A 25,270-nucleotide genomic window follows, 5' to 3' on the forward strand; every position below is an offset into this window, starting at 1 on the left:
CATATCTGGTTATTTCCTTATTGCTGCTTTTGTCCCGAGATGGTTTTAGCTTGTTAGCTTCTGAGTTATGTCAGGATTCTTTCTGATTGTAGGAACCTGTCAAATGAATATGTCACTCCCAAGAAAACTGTGCTTCACTAAAACAAGTTGAATCAACAAACTAAACACTTAAAATCCTGTAATAAATTTAATTGTTACAAGGAGAATACTGTAAAATTATATTAATCTGGCATTCCAGGTATTTGATGTAATTCCATTTAATTGTCCAAGACACATGTTTTTTCTAAGATGATAGTAGAATCATAGTTTTTCCCATTAACAAGATGAATCAATGTGGCATTAGAGGCAAATTATGCGTCTTTGTCAAAGAAAAAACAGTTACTAGGGGTTCTAGTGGGTGCTCTGATAATCTACCGCATCCCAGAAACATGTGGATTGGTAAATTAATTAGATACTGTAAATTGCCCCTAGTGCAATTAATGCCCCTAGTAGGTGTATGATCGAATTTGATGAGAATGTGGGGAGAATTTTTAAAAAAAAGGATTAATGTGGGACCAGTGTAAATAGTCAGCGGATGGTCAACATGCTTATCTGTGTATGACTTTACTGTGATGATGTGCTTCTGTTGAACAATTTGGTCACAACTGTGGTTTGCAGACCCTGCAGGACATACAGTGCCCTCCATAATGTTTGGGACAAAGAACCATCATTTATTCATTTGCCTCTGTATTCCACAATTTGAGATTTGTAATCGAAAAAAATCACATGTGTTTAAAGTGCACATTGACAGATTTTATTAAAGGCCACTTTTATACATTTTGGTTTCACCATGTAGAAATGACAGCTGTGTTTATACATAGTTCCCCCCCCCCCCCCCCATTTCAGGGCACCATAATGTTTGGGACACATGGCTTCACAGGTGTTTGTAATTGCTCAGGTGTGTTTAATTGCCTCCTTCATGCAGGTATAAGAGAGCTCTCAGCACCTCATCTTTCCTCCAGTCTTTCCATCACCTTTGGAAACTTATTGCTGTTCATCAACATGAGGACCAAAGTTGTGCCAATGAAAGTCAAAGAAGCCATTATGAGACTGAGAAAGAAGAATACATCTGTTAGAGACATCAGCCAAAACCTAGGCTTACCAAAATCAACTGTTTGGAACATCATTAAGAAGAAGGAGACCACTGGTGAGCTTACTAATCACAAAGAGACTGGCAGGCAAAGGAAGCCCTCCACAGCTGATGACAGAAGAATTCTCTCTATAATAACGAAAAATCCCCAAACACCTGTCCGACAGATCTGAATCACTCTTCAGGAGTCAGGTGTATATTTGTCAATGACCACTGTCCGCAGAAGACTTCATGATCAGAAATACAGAGGCTGCACTGCAAGATGCAAACCACTGGTTAGCTGCTAACATAACATGGCCAGGTTACAGTTTGCTAAGAAGTACTTAAAAGAGCAATATAGTTCTGGAAAAAAAGATCTTGTGGACAGATGAGACAAAGATTAACTTGTATCAGAGTGATGGCACGAGCAAAGTATGGAGGAGAGAAGGAAAAGTATGGAGGAGAGAAGGAACAGTGTTAGCTGTGAGGAGGATGTTCGGAGGCTGCAAGGTGACTTGGATAGGCTGGGTGAGTGGGCAAATGCATGGCAGATGCAGAATAATGTGAATAAATGTGAGGTTATCCACTTTGGTGGCAAGAACAGGAAAGTAGACTATTATCTGAATGGTAGCCGATTAGGAAAAGGGGAGATACAACGAGACCTGGGTGTCATGGTACACCAGTCATTGAAAGTAGGCATGCAGGTGCAGCAGGCAGTGAAGAAAGCGAATGGTATGTTAGCATTCATAGCGAAAGGATTTGAGTATAGGAGCAGGGAGGTTCTGCTGCAGTTGTACTGGGCCTTGGTGAGACCACACCTGGAGTATTGTGTACAGTTTTGGTCTCCTAATCTGAGGAAAGACATTCTTGCCATAGAGGGAGTACAGAGAAGCTTCACCAGACTGGTTCCTGGGATGGCAGGACTTTCATATGAAGAAAGACTGGATAGACTCGGCTTGTAATCGCTAGAATTTAGAAGATTGAGGGGGAATCTTATAGAAACTTACAAAATTATTAAGGGGTTGGACAGGCTAGATGCAGGAAGATTGTTCCCGATGTTGGGGAAGTCCTAAACACGGGGTCACAGTTTAAGGATAAGGGGGAAGTCTTTTAGGACCGAGATGAGAAAAACATTTTTCACACAGAGTGGTGAATCTGTGGAATTCTCTGCCACAGAAGGCAGGTGAGGCCAGTTCATTGACTATATTTAAGAGGGAGTTAAATGTGGCCCTTGTGGATAAAGGGATCAGGGGGTATGGAGAGAAGGCAGGTACAGGATACTGAGTTGGATGATCAGCCATGATCATATTGAATGGCGGTGCAGGCTCGAAGGGCCGAATGGCCTACTCCTGCACCTATTTTCTATGTTTCTAACTGCCCAAGATCCAAAGCATACCACCTCACCTGTGAAACACGGTGGTGGGGGTGTAATGGCCTGGGCATGTATAGCTGCTGAAGGTACTGGCTCACTTATCTTCATTGATGAAACCACTGCTGGTGGTAGTAGCATAATTAATTCTGAAGTGTATAGACACATCCTATCTGCTCAAGTTCAAACCTCAAATTGTGGAGTACAGAGGCAAATAAATAAATGATGGGTCTTTGTCCCAAACATTATGGAGGGCATTGTACCTGACCTGTGGTATCTAGTTTTCACTTGAGTAGTTAACAAACCAACGGCATGAATGCAAAAATGTACAATTGTTGGTAACCTCTAACCATCCATGCCCCTCCCCACCCCATTTCTCCCTGTCTTCCCCATTCCCTCCCCTTGGATTCACAATCCGCAGCTCTTAAAACTTGACTTATACCTACTGTTCCTGTATCTGGCCTTTGTTCCAACTACTTGCCTGTGTCGACATTTACTTGCTATGCTTTGTCCTACCTCTCCCCTTTTCCAGCTTTACCCTCTATTCCCCCCCCCCACCCCAAGATCCCAACCCGAAACACCACTTATCCATGCTGCCTGGCCCGCTGAAAATACTTCAGCACTTAGTTTAATTTATTGCCCAGTGTACCGTGGTGTAGTGTAAGGTATATAGTGTAGGAATACAATACAATAATACTTTATGTGCAACATACGAGGAATTTCATTTGCCAAGTCAGTCATACAAATAAAAAGCAGCAGCACACACAAAATACATTTTAACATAAATAGTGACTCCGCCACATTCCTCACAGTCATGGAAGGCGGAAAAAAAAAAAGTTCAATCTCTTCCCTTCTTTGTTCTCCCTTGGCCGGGGGTCTCGAGCCTTCCGTTGACGGGACATCTTACTCCTGCAGCCAGTGGCGAGCCTCCTTGTCGAGGCGATCAAGCTCCTGCATTGGGGGGGGGGGGGGGAATCTTAGCGATCCCGCAGCGGGCGATCTGACCCCGGGTCAGGGCTGCTCGAATGTCGTGTGGCTTCCGGAGCTTGGTACACTCGGTCTCTCCAGAGGCTGCGAGCCCTTGATGGTAAAATCCGCAGACTGCGGTTGGAGCGATCCCAGGCAAGGAATCGGCCACGATGGTAAGTCCACGCCCTGCAGTGAGGCTCAAAGTCAGTCCCGAGTGAGGCCTCCAGCTCCTTGATGTTAGGCCGCAGAACGACCGGAGATACGACCCAAAAAACAATCGCATCTCCAGCATCTCCAGCAAGGTAAGAGACTGGAAAAAAGTCTCCCCCGACCGCCTCCCCCACATAAAACATACCAGAGAAAATTTACACAAACTTTTAAAACACGCTAAAAATGACAAAAAAAATACAACAAAACAGACTGTTGGCGAGGCTGCCAATCGTATGCCGTCTGTAGATGCTGGTTTACACCAAAGACACACAAAATGCTGGAGTAACTCAACGGGACAGGCAGCATCTCTGGAGAGAAGGAATGGGTAACATTTCATGTCGAGACCCTTCCTCAGTCCATCGTGAGTGAAAGGGTTTGGTGTTGCATGCTATTCAGACAGCGGAAAAAATATACACACATACATGATTGAAATCAATTGTGTACCTTGGTGTTCACACCTGCCCCTGGGCCCACATGCTCGGTTTATGTGCCAGTCATAAGTGATAGGAGCAGAATTAGGCCATTTGGCCCATCAAGTCTGCTCCGCCATTCAATCATGGCTGATCTATCCCTCTTAGCACAATTCTCCTGCCTTCTTCCCATAACCCCCGACACCTGTACTAATCAAGATTCTATCGCTGCTGTAAAAATATTCATTGGCCTCCACAGCCTCCTATGGCAAAGCATTCCAGATATACACCAGCCTCTGACTAAAGAAACTCCTCATCTTCCTAAAGGAACGTCCTTTAATTCTGAGGCTCTTCCACTAGTGGAAACATCCTCTCCACATCCACTCTATCCAAGCCTTTCACTATCCGGTACGTTTCAATCAAAGATACTAGAGGAGCATAATCTTTGGTTTCAATGGGGTTTCTCTCCCCCTCATCCTTTTAAACTCCAGGGAGTACAGGCCCAGTTCCGTCCAACCTTCATTATATGTGTCTGAAGAAGGGTCTCAAGCCGAAACGTCACCCATTCCTTCTCTCCAGAGATGCTGCTGCCTGTCCCGCTGAGTTACTCCAGCATTTTGTGTGTCTGTTCGGTTTAAACCAAAGCATCTGCAGTTCCTCCCTGCTACAGTTTACGGTCGCGACTGTTGCGCGTCTCTGGAGGGGCGGAGGCCTCGGAGGCCCGGCTTCAGTCGGCGGCCTTTCTCCAGCCAGTGCTGGAGTGGATGAGTGCCGGTGGCAGCTGCGTGTGCCTGTGTCTGGTCGCCGGCCTCCCGGGAGCAGGGAAGACCACGCTTACCCGCCGTCTGCCGGAGCTGCTGCAGCCGAGGGCGCAGTCGGTGGTGCTGCGCTACGATGATGTCATTCCAAGGGAGGCTTTCCAGGCTGTAACGCAGGCCGATGGCGACCTTTCAACGGACAACCCCTCTGGAACGGTTAGCATGTTGCAGGCGCGGTTAAACCTTTGAGAGCAGCATTTATTTAAACATTATAAACCGCATTCACAAGAGCATTCACAAGCCGTTTTACCAGAACTGCAGCCTGTTTGGGTGCTTCGCGTACCAGCCCCCCCCCTCACTCAGGCACCAAAATGCTCCCGCATCAATCAAACATTAGATAGACTTCAAAATGCTGGAGTAACTCAGCGGGACAGGCAGCATCTGTGGAGAGAAGGAATGGGTGGCGTTTCGGGTCGAGACCCTTCTTCAGACAGATAGATTATCGATTGACGTATTTTTAAAAAAACAGTCTGAGGAAGGTATCGACCCGAAACGTCACCCATTCCGTCTCTCCAGAGATGCTGCCTGTCCCGCTGTGTTACTCCAGCTTTTTTGTGTCTATCTTCGGTTTAAACCACTATCCTACATATTCCTACATATATATGTTCCTTCCCACATATATAGGGAGGTTTCACGGCAGTCGGGTCACGACCCATGACCCGTACTGTTGCTAGGCTACTCCAAATGGATTACACGCGATGTACTGCAGGTCGGCGCTTACCATTGTTTCCAGCGTAGCGGGCCCGTTAAAACCGGCTGAAATTGTCATTTTTTGCGCTGTAAATAATTATGGAAATCGGGATAAGCGTGTGAGACATTTAGCCTACTTCAGAATTCCAAAAGTGAGGAGAAATGACGGTAGATAGAAGCGAAAGCTGAAGGGACAACAACAGCCAGAGTGCTTGGCGAACATTGGCCGTTTGCTCACTGCATTTCATCAACTAAGGCATTATTTGTGTTTTTTCTTGATGCCTTTGGCATCTAAAAAGTTTCAGAAGTGATAAATCTGGCTGTAATTTTTTTAAATCGCCCATGGTTCTCGTGGGTTTTTACATACAAAATGAAAACGCATCTGAAGAAAAATTTACAGCCAGATTTATCACTTCTGAGAATTTTTAGATACCAAAGGAATCAAGAAAAAACACAAATAATGCCTTACTTGATGAAATGCAGTGAGCAAACGCGATAATTCCCAATATTTTCAATGTTTACCAAGCACTTTAGCTGCTGCAGTCCCTTCAGTTCTCGCTTCTCTATACCATCATTTCACATCACGTTTGGAATTCTAAAGTTGGGTACATGTCTCTCACACTTACCCCGACTCCCACAATTTTTTTCAGCGCAAAAATTCAACATTTTGGCGTTTTTTAACAGGTAGGAAAGTACGCATTTCTAGCATTAATAACATATACCGGAAGTGACGGATGTCTTCCAGTTGGATTTAGCGGCTCCGTGCGTCGAGCCCTATGACCCAGTGACCTTTCGTGAAACCTCCCTATATCAAACATTAGTTGACCTTAACAAAACGAGAATGCTGGGAGCTTCAGCGTTATGTGTTTATATAGGGGGTTCACGTACGGTCATCGGGTCAAAGGGCGTGACGCAAGGAGCAGCTCAATCCATGTGGAGTACATGGCAGCTTCTGGCATACACGAAACGTGTACTTTCTTACCCGTTACAAAACGCCAAAATCGTCATTTTTTTGCGCTGTAAATAATTGTGGAAATCGGGGTAACCGTGAGAGACATTTATCGTACTTCAGAATTCTAAAGGTGAGGAGAAATTACTGTAGTTAGAAGCGACAGCTGAAGGGACAACAACAGCTAAACATTGGCCGTGCAGATATCAAGATTGAAAATATTGGCAATTATCGCATTTGCTCACTGCATTTCATTACCAGTAAGGCATTATTTGTGTCTTTTCTTGATTACAATACAATACAATTTATTTGTGTCATTTGAACCTCATTGAGGTTCAAACGAAATTTGGTTTCTGCAGTCATACACACAAGAAAAAGAACCAAGACACAACACAATTTACACAAACATCCATCACAGTGAATCTCCTCCTCACTGTGATGGTAGGCAAAGTCTTATCTCTCCCCTGCACTCCTCATTCTCCTCCCGATGTCAGAGTCAAAGCCCCCGGCGGGTGATGGTAAGTGTCCCGCGGCCATTAAAGCCATGCTGGGTGATGCAAGGCCAAGCTCCGGATCTTGGTGTTGGAGCCCCCGGCGGGCGCTAACAAGTCCCGCGGCCATTTAAGGCTGCGCCGGGCGATGATCTAAGGCCCCGCTCCAGGTAATTTTCAACCCCGCAACTCGGGCGGGAGAAGTCGCCGTTGCGGAAGCCCCGAAAAGCGGTCTCGCAGCAAGGACCCGCGGGCTCCCGGTGTCACCGTCCACCAGACCTGCGGTTGGAGCTCCGAATCTCCAGGGTCGGGTCGCAGCCGCTCGCCACCACAGCTCTACCCGCTCCGAACTCGGCCAGCTCCGCGATGGTGGGTAAGTCCGCAGCTCCACGACTGGAGCCCCCGGTCGTTCCGGTTGGAGGCCGCTCCACGGTGCTAGGCCCCAACGACAACGGAGACCCGACAGGGAAATGGTCGGGTTCTCCGTGCAGGGGAAAGATTTTAAAAGTCTCCCCCACCCCCCGCCCCCCACACACATACCCAGTTAAAAAAAAGCACTTTAAACTACATTCAAACATTCAAATGCGACAAAAAAATAAATAAAAATGACAGACGGACTGCAGAGGCCGCTGCGATGTGAGTCGCGCCGCCCACCCATACCTTGTTCTGGTTAACATTGATTCCTTTGGTATCTAAAACGTTGCAGGTGATAAATCTGGCTGTAAAATTTTAAAATCGCCTGTGGTTCTGAAGTGGGTTTTTACATGCAAAAACAAAACGCTTCTGAAGCTAAATTTATCATTAAAAAAAATTCCAGACGTACGAGTGGTGTGTGAAAAAGTAAGTTTTCTATCATTTTGCTATTGAGATGTATATTTTGGCAAATAATAAAATGTCTTGACAGCTTAAACACCCACTCCCTTTCAATAGGATATTGTCAATTTGCTAAGGTTGATTATGTCCACTTAACAGCTAACAATTATGCCATTCCTTGGCTTGCATCTGAGTAATGATAGATTTTGCTTCAGAAGCGTTTTCCTTTTGCATGTAAAAGCCCACTTGAGAACCATGTGCGATTTTAAAATTTTACAGCCAGATTTATCACTTCTAAAACTTTTTAGATACCAAAGGAGTTAAGAAAAAACACAAATATTGCCTACTGTTGATGAAATGCAGTGAGCAAACGCGATAATTCCTAATATTTTCAATCTTGATATACGCACGGCCAATGTTCGCCAACCACTTTAGCTATTGTTGTCCCTTCAGCTGTCGCTTCTCTCTACCATAATTTCTCCTCACTTTTGGAATTCTGAAGTAGAATAAATGTCTTTCACGCTTACCCCGATTTCCATAATATTTACAGCTCAAAAGTGGACTTTCGGAGGTTATTAACAGGTCCGCGACGCTGGAAACAATGGTAAGTGCTTACCTGCAGTTCATCGCGTGTACTCCAGTTGGCGTTGCGTGGCAACAGTACGGGTCACGGGTCGTGACCTCGACTGCGTGCAACCTTCCTATGTTTTTTCTAGATTTCACCATCAGCATTCTGCTTTTTCTTCCAAAATTTACCTCGGCTCGGCTGTGTAGGAAGAGGGCGGTGGATCAGTCGACAGACGACTTGTTTACAGACGTGGGTTTTAGGATAGTATTAAAGGTGCAAGGACAGGAAAAGGTGCTGAGAAATGTATGGAAATCTATTGTCTGCGCACCTGAAGGAGAATCAATTGTTTGATTAAGCGTAACCGTAAGGACGCATCTATCTTGGAGAGTTTACGAACTGGAGCTCAGGCCATGGATTTTGTTTTCGAATCTGGAAAGAAACAGGTTAATAGAAACAAATTCAGGGAAAAAAAGAAAAACACGTACAGAGTGGTGGCTCGTTGAGTTATAAAGGAGCTGACAGCGTCCCCATGCTCACACTCAGCAGGCCAGGCATCATCTAAGAGAAAATCATCTAAGAAAATCCAAACCGAAGAATGCTAACGAGGCGCATAGTCCGATTCAGGTGCTTTATGCTCATTGACATGTACATCATGGAGATAGATACTTCAGCCCATTGAGTCTATCAATGCCCATTCACACTAATCCTACATGAATCCCATATTATTATTCTCCCATATTCTCATGCATTCTAGGGGCAATACTAGGGACAATTTATAGTGGCTGCTTAACCTACTAACCCAAGGTAGACATAAAATGCTGGAGTAACTCAGTGGGACAGGCAGCATTTCTGGAGAGATGGAATGGGTGACGTTTTGGGTCGAGACCCTTCTTCAGAATTTAAACTAGCATCTGCAGTTCTTTGCTACACATAACCTACTAACCCAAATGTCTTCAGAATGCAGAGAAAAACAGAGCATCCAGAATAAACCAACATGGTCACAGGGAGAACATGCAAGGTCCACATAGACAGTGACTGCGGTCGGGATTGAACATGGGATTCTGGCGCTGTGAGAGAGTGGCTTTACTAGCTTTGCCACTGTGCTGCCCAAGTTGAAATAGTTCTGTGCTAAGTTGCTGCTTGATTTACTATTTAACATCAGTGAGCCATGATGTTCTTGTCCTCTTTGTTAAAACAGAAAATCCAGGCCACAGTATCTTTCTGATGCTATAAGAGCATGGCTGACATCTGACAACATTGAGTTTTTTTAAGGAGATTGCGGCAACCATTCCTCTTTCTGTTTACTCCTTTTATTCCATTTGTTGAACATGGACCTGTATTATATCTATTTTTATTTCAATGGAACACGTTTCAAGAAGGTGTGATGGATATGGTTTGGAGCTATCTGATATGTTGGATCTACATAATAAAATTAAGAAGAGAATAGTGATTACCCATTCTGAATGAGATTAGCTGTTATCCTGCAGACTTAAAATTTCACCAAGGTGTAGTACATACAATCTAAATATGCCTTTGGCTCTAGCCCAAGTGGGAGGAGAGAAGTGAGTCAGTGCCGGGAAAACAGTTGAAAAGTAGAGGTCAAGGACAGGCAGACTTTACTCAGAACTGCTGTAGGTTTTGGGAGCAACAGCAGCAGGAGATAAGCAAGAGATACGACTGATTGGCTCTAGCCCAAGTGGGAGGAGAGAAGTGAGTCAGTGCCGGGAAAACAGTTGAAAAGTAGAGGCCAAGGACAGGCAGACTTTACTCAGAACTGCTGTAGCTTTGGGAGCAACAGCAGCAGGAGGTTAGCAAGAGATACGACTGATTGGCTCTAGCCCAAGTGGGAGGAGAGAAGTGAGTCAGTGCCGGGAAAACAGTTGAAAAGTAGAGGCCAAGGACAGGCAGACTTTACTCAGAACTGCTGTAGGTTTGGGAGCAACAGCAGCAGGAGTTTAGCAAGAGATACGACTGATTGGCTCTAGCCCAAGTGGGAGGAGAGAAGTGAGTCAGTGCCGGGAAAACAGTTGAAAACTGAGGAATTTGGTTTGTAAATTGGTAAATCAGGCAATTTATCAGTCAATTTAAGCAAGACTGCTCTTGGGGAGCAGCAGTGAGGAGCGGCCTTGTCAGGGAAGTGTGAGTCTTTGGCTCGAGAGTCTTCGGAGAGGAGACCACGCAATATGCTTGAGAGGTAGAGACGAAAGAAGGAGATGTCAGGCAAGCTGATTCAGTGTGATGCTTGCAGTATGTGGGAGGTCAAGGACACCGCTGGTGCCTCTGGCTGCTACAAATGCGAGAAGTGCATCCAGGTAGAGCTCCTGAAGGGCCGTGTTGGGGAACTGGAGAAGCAAGTGGATGACCTCCGGTTCGTCCGAGAAACTGAGTCGTTCCTCGACAAGTCCTACAGTACGATTGTTACACCTAAGGTACTGGAAGAGAGAAGGTGGGAGACAGTGAGAAAGGGAGGGAAGCATGGAATGCCAACGTCCCCGGGTGTTGTACCTCTTGTGAACAGGTTCACCCACTTAGAAGCTGTCGGGACAGAAGACGTGTTTACACTGAGCAGCGGACTGGCTTGCGATGCGAATAGGGCTGTTGAGCCAGAACCAAAAAGGCCTAAGGCAGGCAACGCCATTGTAGTGGGAGACTCCATTGTGAGAGGTACGGACAGGGGTTTCTGCGGCAACAGACGGGATGCGAGGATGGTGTGCTGCCTTCCTGGTGCCAGGATCCAGGATGTCACGGACAGAGTGCAGAAAATCCTCAAGGGCGAAGGTGAACATCCGGAAGTGGTAGTGCATGTCGGCACAAACGATTTCGGAAAGAAGGGGATGAATATTCTGCAGCGTGACTTTAGAGAGCTCGGAAAAATGCTGAAAAGCAGGACCTCCAGGGTTGTTATCTCCGGTTTGCTTCCAGTTCCTCGTGCTGGCGAGAGCAGGTTCAGGGAGATACGGGACATGAACGTGTGGCTGAGGAACTGGTGCACGGGGCAGGGATTTAGATTCTTAGATCACTGGGATCTGTTTTGGGGTAAGGGGGAACTGTACAAAAGGGATGGATTGCATCTTAACAGGTGTGGGACCAGCATTCTGGCAGGCAGGTTTGCCACTGCTACACGGGTGGTTTTAAACTGAATAAGGGGGGTGGGGTGTCGAATGGGATAGTGGAGGATGGAGTTAAAGGGAAAGGGTTTCTTAAATGTGTGAGCGTAGAGACAGAGGGGTGTAAAATGAGGGTAGAAGCAATAGGTAGCAAGGTGAAAAGTAAAAGTGGCAGGCAGACAATACCAGGGCAAAAATCAAAAAGGGCCACTTTTCAACATAATTGTATAAGGGGTAAGAGTGTTGTAAAAACTAGCCTGAAGGCTTTGTGTCTCAATGCAAGGAGCATTCGTAATAAGTTGGATGAGTTGAATGTGCAGATAGCTATTAATGACTATGATATAGTTGGGATCACGGAGACATGGCTCCAGGGTGACCAAGGCTGGGAGCTGAACATCCAGGGATATTCAATATTCAGGAGGGATAGAGAGAAAGGAAAAGGAGGTGGGGTAGCGTTGCTGATTAGAGAGGAGATTAACGCAATGGAAAGGAAGGACATTAGTTTGGAGGATGTGGAATCGGTATGAGTAGAGCTGCGAAACACTAAGGGGCAGAAAACGCTGGTGGGTGTTGTGTACAGGCCACCTAACAGTAGTAGTGAAGTTGGAGATGGTATCAAACAGGAAATTAGAAATGCGTGCGACAAAGGCAAAACAGTTATAATGGGTGACTTCAATCTACATATAGATTGGGTGAATCAAATTGGCAGGGGTGCTGAGGAAGAGGATTTCTTGGAATGTATGCGGGATAGTTATCTAAATCAACATGTAGAGGAACCAACGAGAGAGCAGGCTATTTTAGACTGGGTATTGAGTAATGAGGAAGTGTTAGTTAGCAGTCTTGTTGTACGTGCCCCCTTGGGCAAGAGTGACCATAATATGGTTGAGTTCTTCATTAGGATGGAGAGTGACATTGTTAATTCAGAAACAATGGTTCTGAACTTAAAGAAAGGTAACTTTGAGGGTATGAGACATGAATTGGCCAAGATTGACTGGCAATTAATTCTAAAAGGGTTGACGGTGGATATGCAATGGAAGACATTTAAAGACTGCATGGATGAACTACAAAAATTGTTCATCCCAGCTTGGCAAAAGAATAAATCAGGGAAGGTAGTGCATCCGTGGATAACAAGGGAAATCAGGGATAGTATCAAAGCGAAGGATGATGCGTACAAATTAGCCAGAAAAAGCAGCATACCGGAGGACTGGGAGAAATTCAGAGGCCAGCAGAGGAGGACAAAGGGCTTAATTAGGAAAGGAAAAATAGATTATGAAAGAAAACTGGCAGGGAACATAAAAACTGACTGCAAAAGTGTTTATAGATATGTGAAAAGAAAGAGATTAGTTAAAACAAATGTAGGTCCCTTGCAGTCAGAAACAGGTGAGTTGATCATGGGGAACAAGGATATGGCGGACCAATTGAATAACTACTTTGGTTCCGTCTTCACTAAGGAAGACATAAATAATCTGCCGGAAATAGCAGGGGAGTTGGAGGAATTGAGTGAAATCCAGGTTAGCCGGGAAGTGGTGTTGGGTAAATTGAATGGATTAAAGGCCGATAAATCCCCAGGGCCAGATAGGCTGCATCCCAGAGTACTTAAGGAAGTAGCTCCAGAAATAGTGGATGCATTAGTAATAATCTTTCAAAACTCCTTAGATTCTGGAGTAGTTCCTGAGGATTGGCGGGTAGCAAACGTAACCCCACTTTTTAAGAAGGGAGGAGAGAGAGAAACGGGGAATTACAGACCAGTTAGTCTAACATCGGTAGTGGGGAAACTGCTAGAGTCAGTTATTAAAGATGGGATAGCAGCACATTTGGAAAGTGGTGAAATCATTGGACAAAGTCAGCATGGATTTACAAATGGTAAATCATGTCTGACGAATCTTATAGAATTTTTCGAGGATGTAACTAGTAGCGTGGATAGGGGAGAACCAGTGGATGTGGTGTATCTGGACTTCCAGAAGGCTTTCGACAAGGTCCCACATAAGAGATTAGTATACAAACTTAAAGCACACTGGCATTGGGGGTTCAGTATTGATGTGGATAGAGAACTGGCTGGCAAACAGGAAGCAAAGAGTAGCAGTAAACGGGTCCTTTTCACAATGGCAGGCAGTGACTAGTGGGGTACCGCAAGGCTCAGTGCTGGGACCCCAGCTATTTACAATATATATTAATGATCTGGATGAGGGAATTGAAGGCAATATCTCCAAGTTTGCGGATGACACTAAGCTGGGGGGCAGTGCTAGCTGTGAGGAGGATGCTAGGAGACTGCAAGGTGACTTGGATAGGCTAGGGTGAGTGGGCAAATGTTTGGCAGATGCAGTATAATGTGGATAAATGTGAGGTTATCCACTTTGGTGGCAAAAACAGGAAAGCAGACTATTATCTAAATGGTGGCCGACTAGGAAAAGGGGAGATGCAGCGAGACCTGGGTGTCATGGTACACCAGTCATTGAAAGTAGGCATGCAGGTGCAGCAGGCAGTGAAGAAAGCGAATGGTATGTTAGCTTTCATAGCAAAAGGATTTGAGTATAGGAGCAGGGATGTTCTACTGCAGTTGACAGGGTCTTGGTGAGACCACACCTGGAGTATTGCGTACAGTTTTGGTCTCCAAATCTGAGGAAGGACATTATTGCCATAGAGGGAGTGCAGAGAAGGTTCACCAGACTGATTCATGGGATGTCAGGACTGTCTTATGAAGAAAGACTGGATAGACTTGGTTTATACTCTCTAGAATTTAGGAGATTGAGAGGGGATCTTATAGAAACTTACAAAATTCTTAAGGGGTTGGACAGGCTAGATGCAGGAAGATTGCTCCCGATGTTGGGGAAGTCCAGGACAAGGGGTCACAGCTTAAGGATAAGGGGGAAATCCTTTAAAACCGAGATGAGAAGAACTTTTTTCACACAGAGAGTGGTGAATCTCTGGAACTCTCTGCCACAGAGGGTAGTCGAGGCCAGTTCATTGGCTATATTTAAGAGGGAGTTAGATGTGGCCCTTGTGGCTAAGGGGATCAGAGGGTATGGAGAGAAGGCAGGTACGGGATACTGAGTTGGATGATCAGCCATGATCATATTGAATGGCGGTGCAGGCTCGAAGGGCCGAATGGCCTACTCCTGCACCTAATTTCTATGTTTCTATGTTTTAGCTCCATTAACTCAACCCCAGGTTGAAGAATGTGTGTAGATACAGGGAACTGCACATGCTGGTTACTTCAGCACTTTGTGTCTTTTTAAGGAAGCGTATGTTTATTTTGCACTGAATGTGAAGCATCGTTCAGTTATTGCTTTTAAATTTGTTTTATTTTGACTTGCAGGATTCACTTTGGAAATTGTACAGACATAAACTGCTGGTATATATTGAGTGCTTAATTCAGGCTATTAATGAAAATGGCCAGCTCTCCCTTTCGGGCAATGAAAATGACTCATTGTGGGAATGCTTCATTGAGTCACTGAAACAACAGCAAATTATCTCTGGAGAAACCCAGCATGGAGTGCAGAAGTACTCAATTTGCATCACACTTTCAAAGCCCTTAGTTATAATTTTGGATGACAACTTCTACTATCAAAGTATGAGACATGAGGTTTACCAGATGGTGAGGCGAAGTAAGTTCCCAGCAACAATCTATATTTAGTTTGTCTACCAACGTAAATGAAAATTAACATTATTTGTTAGACTGTCAGCATCAAAAGATTGTATTTTCTATTAATGCAATGATGATGTAACAATTTAACATCTTTACTCATGCTTAACCTAGCAGGTTTTGCAACCATTCATGTAGCATTTTGTTCTAAATTCAATGTTTAAGGATTTTCTGGTTCAGCATCAGTAATTTTTTCTGGTACATTCAAATAATATTTTGGTGCCAACACAGTTGCCTTAAAATAGTGATAGAGAGTCAACAATAACATAGTTGCTAGGAATAATTTCTGGCCTCTGGTGTGCTTCAGGACGGGACAACGTGACCAGTCTTCATCAGTGCCTTTCAATATTTTTGAAGGCACTGATGCTTCAGCAATTATTGAACCACAGATTGTAAATGAAGGCTATGTTGATGAACTTGAATACTAATGGGGAAGTTGTAAACTGTTCATCTAAAAGTTGAAACTGTAATGTCCCAATACGATTTGTTGTACTATTGAGATGATTTGGATTGTAAGAACCCTGTAAGCTTGTTGCATCCCTAACTGTGGTTTGGCTTCAATTTGCTCATCTCATTAATGCATAGATAATGGCCAGAGCTTTAGGATAATTATAAATGGCCAGATACAATTATTTAATGCAACTTGAAACCGATTCCAACAGACAATGACGGATGATAAATAAACTTGGATAATCCTTGTGGTGTGTTACTGAGGTGTATAAAGTAGGAAGGATCCAAGCTTAATCAGTCTGTTTAGCTGGGACAGTAATTAAGTATGGCTTAATCTGCCAGTTTTTCTATTTGATATATATACAATAATCTGTGTGAGAGTGGGAACAGGATGGACAGGATTGAGTTTAGCCGTGATGACTACTACATTGAATAACTTAACAAATAAATATTTTGTGTAGTTGAGACAACAATGGATTGGAGAAAGTTGTACCGAGACTTCAAGTTCAAGTTCAAGTTCAAGTTAGTTTATTGTCATGTGTCCCTGTGTAGGACAATGAAATTCTTGCTTTGCTTAAGCACACAGAAAATAGTAGGCATTTACTACAAAACAGATAAATGTGTCCATATACCATGATATAAATATATACACACATGAATAAATAAACTGATAGTGCAAATAACAGAAAGTGGTTGGTAATAATCAGAGTTTTGTCCGAGCCAGGTTTAATAGTCTGATGGCTGAGGGGAAGTAACTATTCCTGAACCTGGTTGTTGCAGTCTTCAGGCTCCTGTACCTTCTACCTGAAGGTAGCAGGGAGATGAGTGTGTGGCCAGGATGGTGTGGGTCTTTGATGATACTGCCAGCCTTTTTGAGGCAGCGACTGCGATAAATCCCCTCGATGGAAGGAAGGTCAGAGCCGATGATGGACTGGGCAGTGTTTACAACTTTTTGTAGTCTTTTCCTTTCCAGGGCGCTCAAATTGCCGAACCAAGCCACGATGCAACCGGTCAGCATGCTCTCGACTGTGCACCTGTAGAAGTTAGAGAGAGTCTTCCTTGACAATCCGACTCTCCGTAATCTTCTCAGGAAGTAGAGGCGCTGATGTGCTTTTTTGATGATTGCATTAGTGTTCTCGGACCAGGAAAGATCTTCAGAGATGTGCACGCCCAGGAATTTGAAGCTCTTGACCCTTTCAACCATCGACCCGTTGATATAAATGGGGCTGTGGGTCCCCCTCCTACTCCTTCCAAAGTCCACAATCAGTTCCTTGGTTTTGCTGGTGTTGAGGGCCAGGTTATTGCGCTGGCACCATATGGACAGTTGCTCGATCTCTCTTCTGTACTCTGACTCATCCCCATCAGTGATACGCCCCACAATAGTGGTGTCGTCAGCGAACTTGATGATGGAGTTCGCACTGTGGTTCGCTACGCAGTCATGGGTATAGAGTGAGTACAGCAGGGGGCTGAGCACGCAGCCTTGAGGTGCTCCCGTGCTGATTGTTATTGAGGCCGACACATTTCCACCAATACGAACAGACTGTGGTCTGTGGACGAGGAAGTCAAGGATCCAGTTGCAGAGGGATGCGCAGAGACCCAGTTCTGCGAGTTTGGTAACCAGTTTGGAGGTGATGATTGTGTTAAATGCCGAGCTGTAATCAATGAATAACAGCCTGACATATGAGTTTTTGTTGTCCAAGTGGTCCAGTGCGGAGTGGAGGGTCTTCTGACTTCCTGTGTCTGTGTCTTCTGACTTCCTAGATAAAAATGGCCACTTGGGTTCAGAAAGGAAGAGGAAACCTGTGATGGATTGTTGGGGAGTGGGGGACCTCTGGTCCCATTAGACTATTAATCTGTGTTTGATGCCTCATTTAAAGAAGATGTGCTAAAGATAACATTCAGAAAAGTGTAATACAGGAATGTACATATTTGGGCTGTGTAATCAATGTTTTGCACTGCATCTGACCTGGGATTGATTTGAGCTAATGCACCAAAATGTTCATTACTTGCATTGTCCTTTAACTAAAATATATGTCAATGTCAGATATGATGTAGAAATTTGCTTCTGTGCTGACCAGGCAGTGATTATTTTCTACCCGTTAATTATAGCAAAATCAAAATTATACTTCATAATAATGATTACAGAAATTATGCCCATGAGAAAATAGTCAACAACTGCATATTTTCTAAAAGATTCCATAGGCTTCTTGCAGCTGTTTCTGGAGTGCCCGCTAGAATTATGCCTGACGAGAAATCATGAGCGGGGTTGTCTGGTTGATGATGAAACAATAATTCTGATGTCAGCAAAAATCCAGCCTCCAGACCCTGCGAAAAATGCATGGGAAAAGAACAGTATTATACTAAACAATTCAGAACATTTTATGGAAGATGAAATGTAAGTTTTTCATTTTCAAATTGGTATAATTCGTTTTTCACACTTATGCATGCTTGGTAGGGCAAATGATTAAATATCCTACTTTGAAAGATGCACATCAGTTTTTTTTTTAAGTTAACTCTTCCATTTTTTGAAGTTAATAAGATGGTAGATTTATATTTACAGTATCCCTTGACAAACCTATCCATATTTCCAAATAAAATTTGTTATGGAATCAAAACCCAAGATAACAAATGGAAAATCAGAGAAATTAGGAAACAAGGAGCTGCAGGTGCTGGAGTGACTCAGTGGGTCAGGCAGCATCCCTGGAGAGCATTCAGAAGAAGGGTCCCGACCCGAAACATCGTCTATCCATGTTCTCCAGAGATGTTACCTAATCCACTGAGTTACTCCATCACTTTATATCTCTTTTGACAAATGGAAATATGCTTTTCTTTCTGGGGACACTATACAGTAAATATTTAACCAACACATTTTGAGTTGATGAGCATGCTAGGGAATAAGTTGGAAGGAGGTAATGGGACCATGGGAAGGCTACTTGACCTGATGAGCCAAATGGCAGCCTCCTCTCATGATAAGTAAGTAAGAAAGTAGACATTTAAAACATATTGTTTTGCTTTAATGCACTGATATCATGGACACAAGGATTATGTTTTTTTGTGAAGAATTCGAGACAATTTCATTCTTGCAATTTCCCAGTGTAAAACAATGTAATTTCCATTCTGCTCTAAAATAAGTGATCTCATAGCAATTGTCACAATAATTTGTTTTGGTGTACACAGGATTTAAGGAATGTAGAATTGGATAGGGTGCCAGCTCCAGATATATTCCAACATGTCTGCAGATGGCATAGGCAATAGTGTGGTCATAAATGAGCCAAGTGTTTTGGTCATTTATGCCATTTGTTTCCAGTATGGTTTCTGGAAACAGTACAAAAGCATTTGATAAAGTAAACTGGGAATTTTGAAAATACTATTCTCCTGGTATACTTTCATAATGTATATTTATTATTTGCCATCACTGGGGTTAAACTGGCTAAGAAATATATTTTTCTTCATAATGATGTGTAAAAGATGTTAGATCTCTTTCTCACATATAGTTTAAGTACGGTATTATGCATTAATTTTACTGCTCAATTTCATATCCATTTAGCCTAATTTGTTTTACAGGCAAGCGGTATTTGCACTTCTTGACAGTTCAATAGAAAATCCAGAGAAGCCATTAGAAGAAAACAATGAACAAAAGGTAATTGTAATGGTTTTCACCATTTACCATGTTTAGTAAATGTACTTTTAAATATTAGCTTAGTTATGTTAGATGTACATAGATCAGCTTTTTAGTAGAAGAAAATGTATTATATAATTGTTCTTCAACTGTAAACTTTTGAAGTATTTCACTTTGCAACCTAGGTGGAACTTATTGTTTGCCAATGGAAAAGTTCTCCAGTGTTTTTCAGTCAGAACGTCCATAAGCAGCATTTATTTCTGTAATATTGGTTGAAGACCTGCTGGGGGGTGTGGTGGGGAGAGGGTTGTGTGCGGGAGGGGGGGCGTGGGGAGGGGTGTGTGTGTGGGAGGGTGTGTGTGTGTGCAAATGTAATTACAACGCAGACAGGAAGTGGTCAAGATGAGAGTTTTAGTATTATACCTTGTGCCAATAGATAGATGGGTCAGCAATGGTCGGTGTGGACTTGGTGGGCCGAAAGGCCTGTTTCCATTCCATAACTAAGCACTTGTGAAATCATAAAGTAGATACTCCCATAATCTGATGTCCACTTTGCTTTCAGGCTTTATTAAAATTAGCTGTGGGCATCCATGGGTGCCCTCAAACCAGGGACAGAATCTGCCCCAGCCAAACCTTCCCAGCATCTACACATTGCTAAAGAATCACAGATCTAGTTTTTTTGAAAAGAAGAGCTAGTTTAGGTGAATGACCACCATTATTTACATTAGCTTGCCATCATATATAGTACAGGTACTCCCCATCATACTTTTTGTGAACCCATACGTAAATCAGATTTTACATAAGTCTCATCACCATCCCCATCCAATGCCCAAAATAACTCACTGAGAATATTAACTGTCTCAGCAGCGTCCGGCTGTGTCCAGGGCACTTTCTGCAATGTGGGGCTTTCTGGGTAAGCACCAATGCCATTGTGGCTCATTTCCGATGTAAACTTGAATTTACAAATTACCTTGATTACATGAGGGACTGAGTGCAGAATTGCTTACATAAGTGTGAGTTTACATAAGTCGTCTATCGTGGAAGTCAGGGAGTGTCTGTAGTTCATTTGGAAGCATTTCCCTCGAAAGGTTGCAACTTTGGTTGTGATATTAATTGTAGAAAACCCAGTAATCTTCAGGGGTTGCATTGTTCCAAGAAATTCAAGAAGTTTTCCCTGCATGGGTTTAAGGCTTATGGGCGCTGTCTGTACAGAATTTGTACCTTCTCCCTGTGACCGCATGGGTTTCCTCCGGATGCTCCACCTTTCTCCCACATTCTAAAGATGTGAATGTTTGTAGATTAATTAGCTTCTATAAATTGTCCCTAGAGTACAAATAAAATTAGGTTGTCGTGGACTTAATGGGCCGAAAGGTCTGTTGCCATGCTCTACCTAAACTAAGTTTGAACAAACACGCAAGTCTTGACTTTACATTAGGTGCTTGCTGCGATTTTAATGAATGGAGAGGAAAAACTGCAACAGTTGGATGTTAGATCATTCACAATTTTTAAAAATGATTTCAATTTACTTAAATGCTCTTTAGTTTTTTTTTAATCGTAAATTCAGGGTTTCAAGGTCAGTTTATTGTCACGTGTACCAGTCAAGGTACAGTGAAATTTGAGTTGCCATACTAAGTGAAAAGCCACAAGCCACACAGCCACATAAAATAAAGGTTAGCATAAACATCCATCACAGTGGATTCCACATTCCTCACTGTGATGGAAGGCAATAAAGTTCCATCTTCTTCCTCTTGTTCTTCCGCGGTCAGGGCAGTCAAACCATCCGCAGTCGGGGAGATCAAAGCCCCCGCAGCCGACAATCGAAGCCCCCATTGGGGTGATTAAAACTCCCGCGTCGAGGCGGTTGAAACTCTCTCCGCAGCATGGAGCTCTCGAATCGGCCTCTTCTTACCAGAGACCGCGGGCTTCACGATGTTAAAGTCCACAGGCCCCGCGGTTGGAGCTTCGATCCTCGGCAAAGGGATCGCAAGCTCCACGATGTTAAAATCCCGCAGACTCCCGTGGCTTGGAGCGCTGGGTCAGTCTCGAGGAAAGGCTGCCAACTCCACGATGTTAGGCCGCAGTGGGGACGGAGACACGAAATGGAAAAAAATCGCATCTCCGTCGAGGTAAGAGATTGAAAAAAAGTCCCCCCCCACCCCACATAAAACAAACCAAGGAACACTAAAAGATATTTTTAACACATAATTAAAATAACAAAAACAGAAGAAAGGACAGAGTCTGTTGGCGAGGCTGGTGGCGCCACCCGGTGCCATTTTTAAGTTGGATAAATGCTGTGAAGGTTTCCATTCAGAATAATTTACTGCATTTTTATGTGTTTGACCGCTGTTTAAGCTAGGAAGACTCGCATTGTTAGCTCTCAAACTCATTTTCAACAATTGTCAGGGCAAAGGTAATTCTGGCTCCACCATGCATCCAAGAGGTCCTACCATATGCAGGCCATGCAGGTGAGGGTCAGGTCATTTTTCCAGAGAACTTTGCCAGGGAACTGCTGGAGGCAGCCTATACATGTGGAGATGTGCTTGGATAAATGCCGCTCTTACCTGCTGTACTGACCAAGTACATTGACAATTTTGGCAGAGCCAGAGTAAAGGTTTAATTTAAGATTGCAAAAATACATTTAATAATTTGGCTTAATTATATAATTATTTGAAATATTTGCCTTTGGTTATAACACAGGAGAGAGATCGTGCCACTTGTGCTGCTAGTGCTCTTCATCAAGCTGATCAAGCCTTCCGCCGCTTGGTGTCTCAGTCTATGAAAACTGCAAAAGGTACAACTAATATATTATTAAAACAAATTCATCATGAAAAGAAAACCAAGCACAATTGTTCATTTTAAAAGAGAGAATTGTAAAGCTGAGAAGTTGTGTTAAACCTTTGTTAATACTTTGTTTCAATCACATTTGGAAACTGCCCAGTTCATTCTCTGTATTTTGCAGAAAATATAGATGTACCAGGAAAGGTTCAAAGTAGCTTCATAAAAGCAAAATAAAGCAAAATAAATTGCAGGTACCATAAATCTTAAATAAAAAAACAAAATTGCTGGAAATACTCACCAGATAGACAGCAACTGTGGACAAAGATGCATCAAGTCATTAACCTAAAGCATCAACTCTTATTTGTCCTTCATTGAAACCACTTGACCAGCTGCCTATTTTCAATATTTTCCATATCTTTCCAACAAGCTTGCAAATGGTATGGAAATATTGGATTTGTATTGTCTTTTCTTCATTTTTGCTGGCTAAAAGTCTGGTTAATCCCTCAGTAACAGAACAGTGGAAGTACTTTCACAAACAGGCTAAAGTGACTGATTGATACTTTATTATCACATGTGACGTGTCACAGTGAAATTATTTGTTTTGCGTACCATGCACAAAGTATGCAAAGAATCGCCACCTATAGGGTGCCGACAAAGTTACAAAGTGTTCAATGTTGTCCCAATGATCCCTCTTTGTCCTCGGCTGCGCCTCCCACACTGGGCCCCTCTTTGTTCTCGGCAGCCCCCCCAATCGACCTCCGGCACCCACCGCGGGCCCGTCCGACCACCAGCATTTACGCGGGCCCATCCTCGGCCACCTGCCACCGGGTCCTCTATTGGACGGCTCCGCGGTGCTCTCCAGGAGATTGCGACGGCCTACCTCGCTGCACAATGCTGCAGCAGTTAGAACTACCGTCTTGCAACAATATAAACCTGAGTTCGATCATCACCTTAGGTGCACTCAGACAGAAAAAGCACCGCAGTCCAAGACATCACTTTTCCATTTCCTCACCTGTTACGCAGCCTGACCCGCTGACCTCCAGTAATTTATGTTTTGTGAGAGAAAGTGTCCAAATGTGAGGAAGGACAATTATAGGCTATCTCTAGACAATAATCACCTAGAAATTAAATAAGTATTTTAGTAAAAAATCTCTTCACCCAATAAGTGGGAAGAATGTGGAACTTGCTGTCACAGGGAATTGAGAAGAAGAGAAGTTATTCTAAGTAGAATGTGTACATTCTACACATACATTTTAAAGAATTCTGGACAAAGGGTCAATGGTTAGAAGGTAATACTAACAAACTGAAATAAATAAAGAGAAGACTTCAGAAGAGCATACTTGTGTGGGCTGGTTGGGAGGAGGTGCCTGAATCTTTGTCATTTTTTTCTATGTAATCCTTTGTGTTGGACTGGTTTGACCTGGTGCTTTTGTGTAACACAGTTATGTTCTAACATGTTATTTGGAAACACATTGATTAATGAAAAAAGAAAAATTTGAATGAAATATGTCAGATACGATTTGTCTTTTGGATTACTACAGCAAACAGAAAATAAAACCATGAGAAAATTAGGCATTAGTTCAGATTTGACTGTACAGTTTGTTCCAGTAAGAATCTGGGAGCCTTTTAAATTTGCCTTTGAAATGTTGATACTTTTAATATTTTGTTGTCACTATGTTTCCAACATTGTTAAATTATTTATTCTCTAGCTAAGAACCTTTCAAAGTGTAATTTGAAGTTGCTGTCTCAAGAACTGAACAAGCTTAAGGCTGAGATTTTGGAAGACCTTCGACATCTCAACTTCCAGAGCAATCCTATAAAACTTTATGGTGATGTTGATGTGATCGTCAAAGAAGCTACACATGAATTTGATCAGAGGAAGGAAAAAATTCTGAGGAATTTTCTAAAATCCTCAAGTTAACAATGCATGGTGCTGTCCAGTTTGTCTACAGCCCATAGTTTAACCTGTCTCAGTACTCTATCTTAGTTATGAGAGTTTGACTTAGAAAAGTCAGGTTATTTGCTGGAGAACTGTGCAGAATTGCTATTGTAAGGATCAGGTGCACCAATATAGAGTATATATCATTGTTGTGCAATGTATAATTATATCTGTTAAAAGAGTGAAACATGTTTTGCTTGTTTCATAAAATGTACATGAGTAAAGTACTGAAGATGATCGAAAGCTGAAATAAAAACGTTAGAAACGCTCTGAGGGTGTAGAGATTTGAATAAATGTTAAGATGCAGAGAAAGGCTGCTGCAGGTAGGATGCAGAGAAAGTAAGTAACAAAAGCATGATGGAAAGGGTGTGGTAATTGAACAAGTAATTTAGAGCACATCTAAATAACAGGAGCATATTCATTAACTGATACTAAATTCAATGGACGGTTTAATGTCTGTATGATGGGGGCTTAACATTTGCCCTTTTTAAGAATACAGAGAGTATTTGTTTGGGTAAAATTCTGCTACAACTGTAAATATTTAACTTTTTTATGAAAATATGTTCAGAGATTGTAATAAGTAAATATGTTACAAGAGATGATGAATAACCCGTTTGTTTTTACAAAATATTTGAGAGTCTATACAGCTCATAGTTTAATATTGGGATATGTTGTCTTTCTTCACTGGCTTCCCATCTCCCACCGGATCACCTACAAAATCCTGATCCTCACCTACAAAGCCCTCCACCATCTGCCCCCCCCCCATATCTCACTGACCTCCTCTCCCCCTACCAACCCTCACGGTCCCTCAGATCCACATCAGCCGGTCTCCTCTCCATCCACAAGTCCAACCTCCGCAGTTTTGGGGACAGAGCCTTCTCCAGGGCAGCTCTCAGGCTCTGGAACTCCCTCCCCCAACTGATCCGCAATTTCGTGTCCCTCACCATCTTCCAGTCCCGCCTCAAGACCCATCTCTTCACCTCTGCCTATCCTTAGCCCCATGTCCCCCTCCCTTTTCATCTGTGCATTAATTGCCTCATATTGTGTTTTGAATTGAATGCTGTCTTTACTTTGTGTACTAGTCATGTCTCTACTATTTATTTCATTCCCCTTATATGTTTTTCCTCTACCTGCAACATTTTTGTAAGGTGTCCTTGAGACTCTTGAAAGGCGCCCATAAATAAAATTTATTATTATTATTATTATTTCTCATTTTTGCCTGGAGATTGCTGGGATTTTGGTGTTAGCAAGTAAATATTGGGACCTGCACGAATGTAAAAGTGCTGGATTTGCTGCTCAGACTTCACTGCCAGACCCCGCTTGGATTTAAAAGATAAAT

At 43.1% G+C, this 25,270-nt stretch overlaps 1 protein-coding gene across 1 annotated transcript; it reads left to right on the top strand.

The window, feature by feature from the left end:
- The first annotated feature begins 4,708 nt into the window (after positions 1-4,708).
- Positions 4,709-24,590, top strand: pstk (phosphoseryl-tRNA kinase). Its single transcript, XM_033033775.1, has 6 exons — positions 4,709-5,040; positions 14,819-15,107; positions 17,789-17,990; positions 19,160-19,235; positions 21,912-22,005; positions 23,702-24,590. Exons 1-6 carry the CDS (start codon positions 4,831-4,833, stop codon positions 23,911-23,913), a joined length of 1,083 nt encoding a protein of 360 aa, XP_032889666.1. The 5' UTR covers positions 4,709-4,830; the 3' UTR covers positions 23,914-24,590.
- The last annotated feature ends 680 nt before the right edge of the window (positions 24,591-25,270 follow it).

The sequence above is a fragment of the Amblyraja radiata genome, chromosome 15 (genome assembly GCF_010909765.2).
Source record: "Amblyraja radiata isolate CabotCenter1 chromosome 15, sAmbRad1.1.pri, whole genome shotgun sequence".
Lineage (NCBI taxonomy): Eukaryota > Metazoa > Chordata > Chondrichthyes > Rajiformes > Rajidae > Amblyraja > Amblyraja radiata.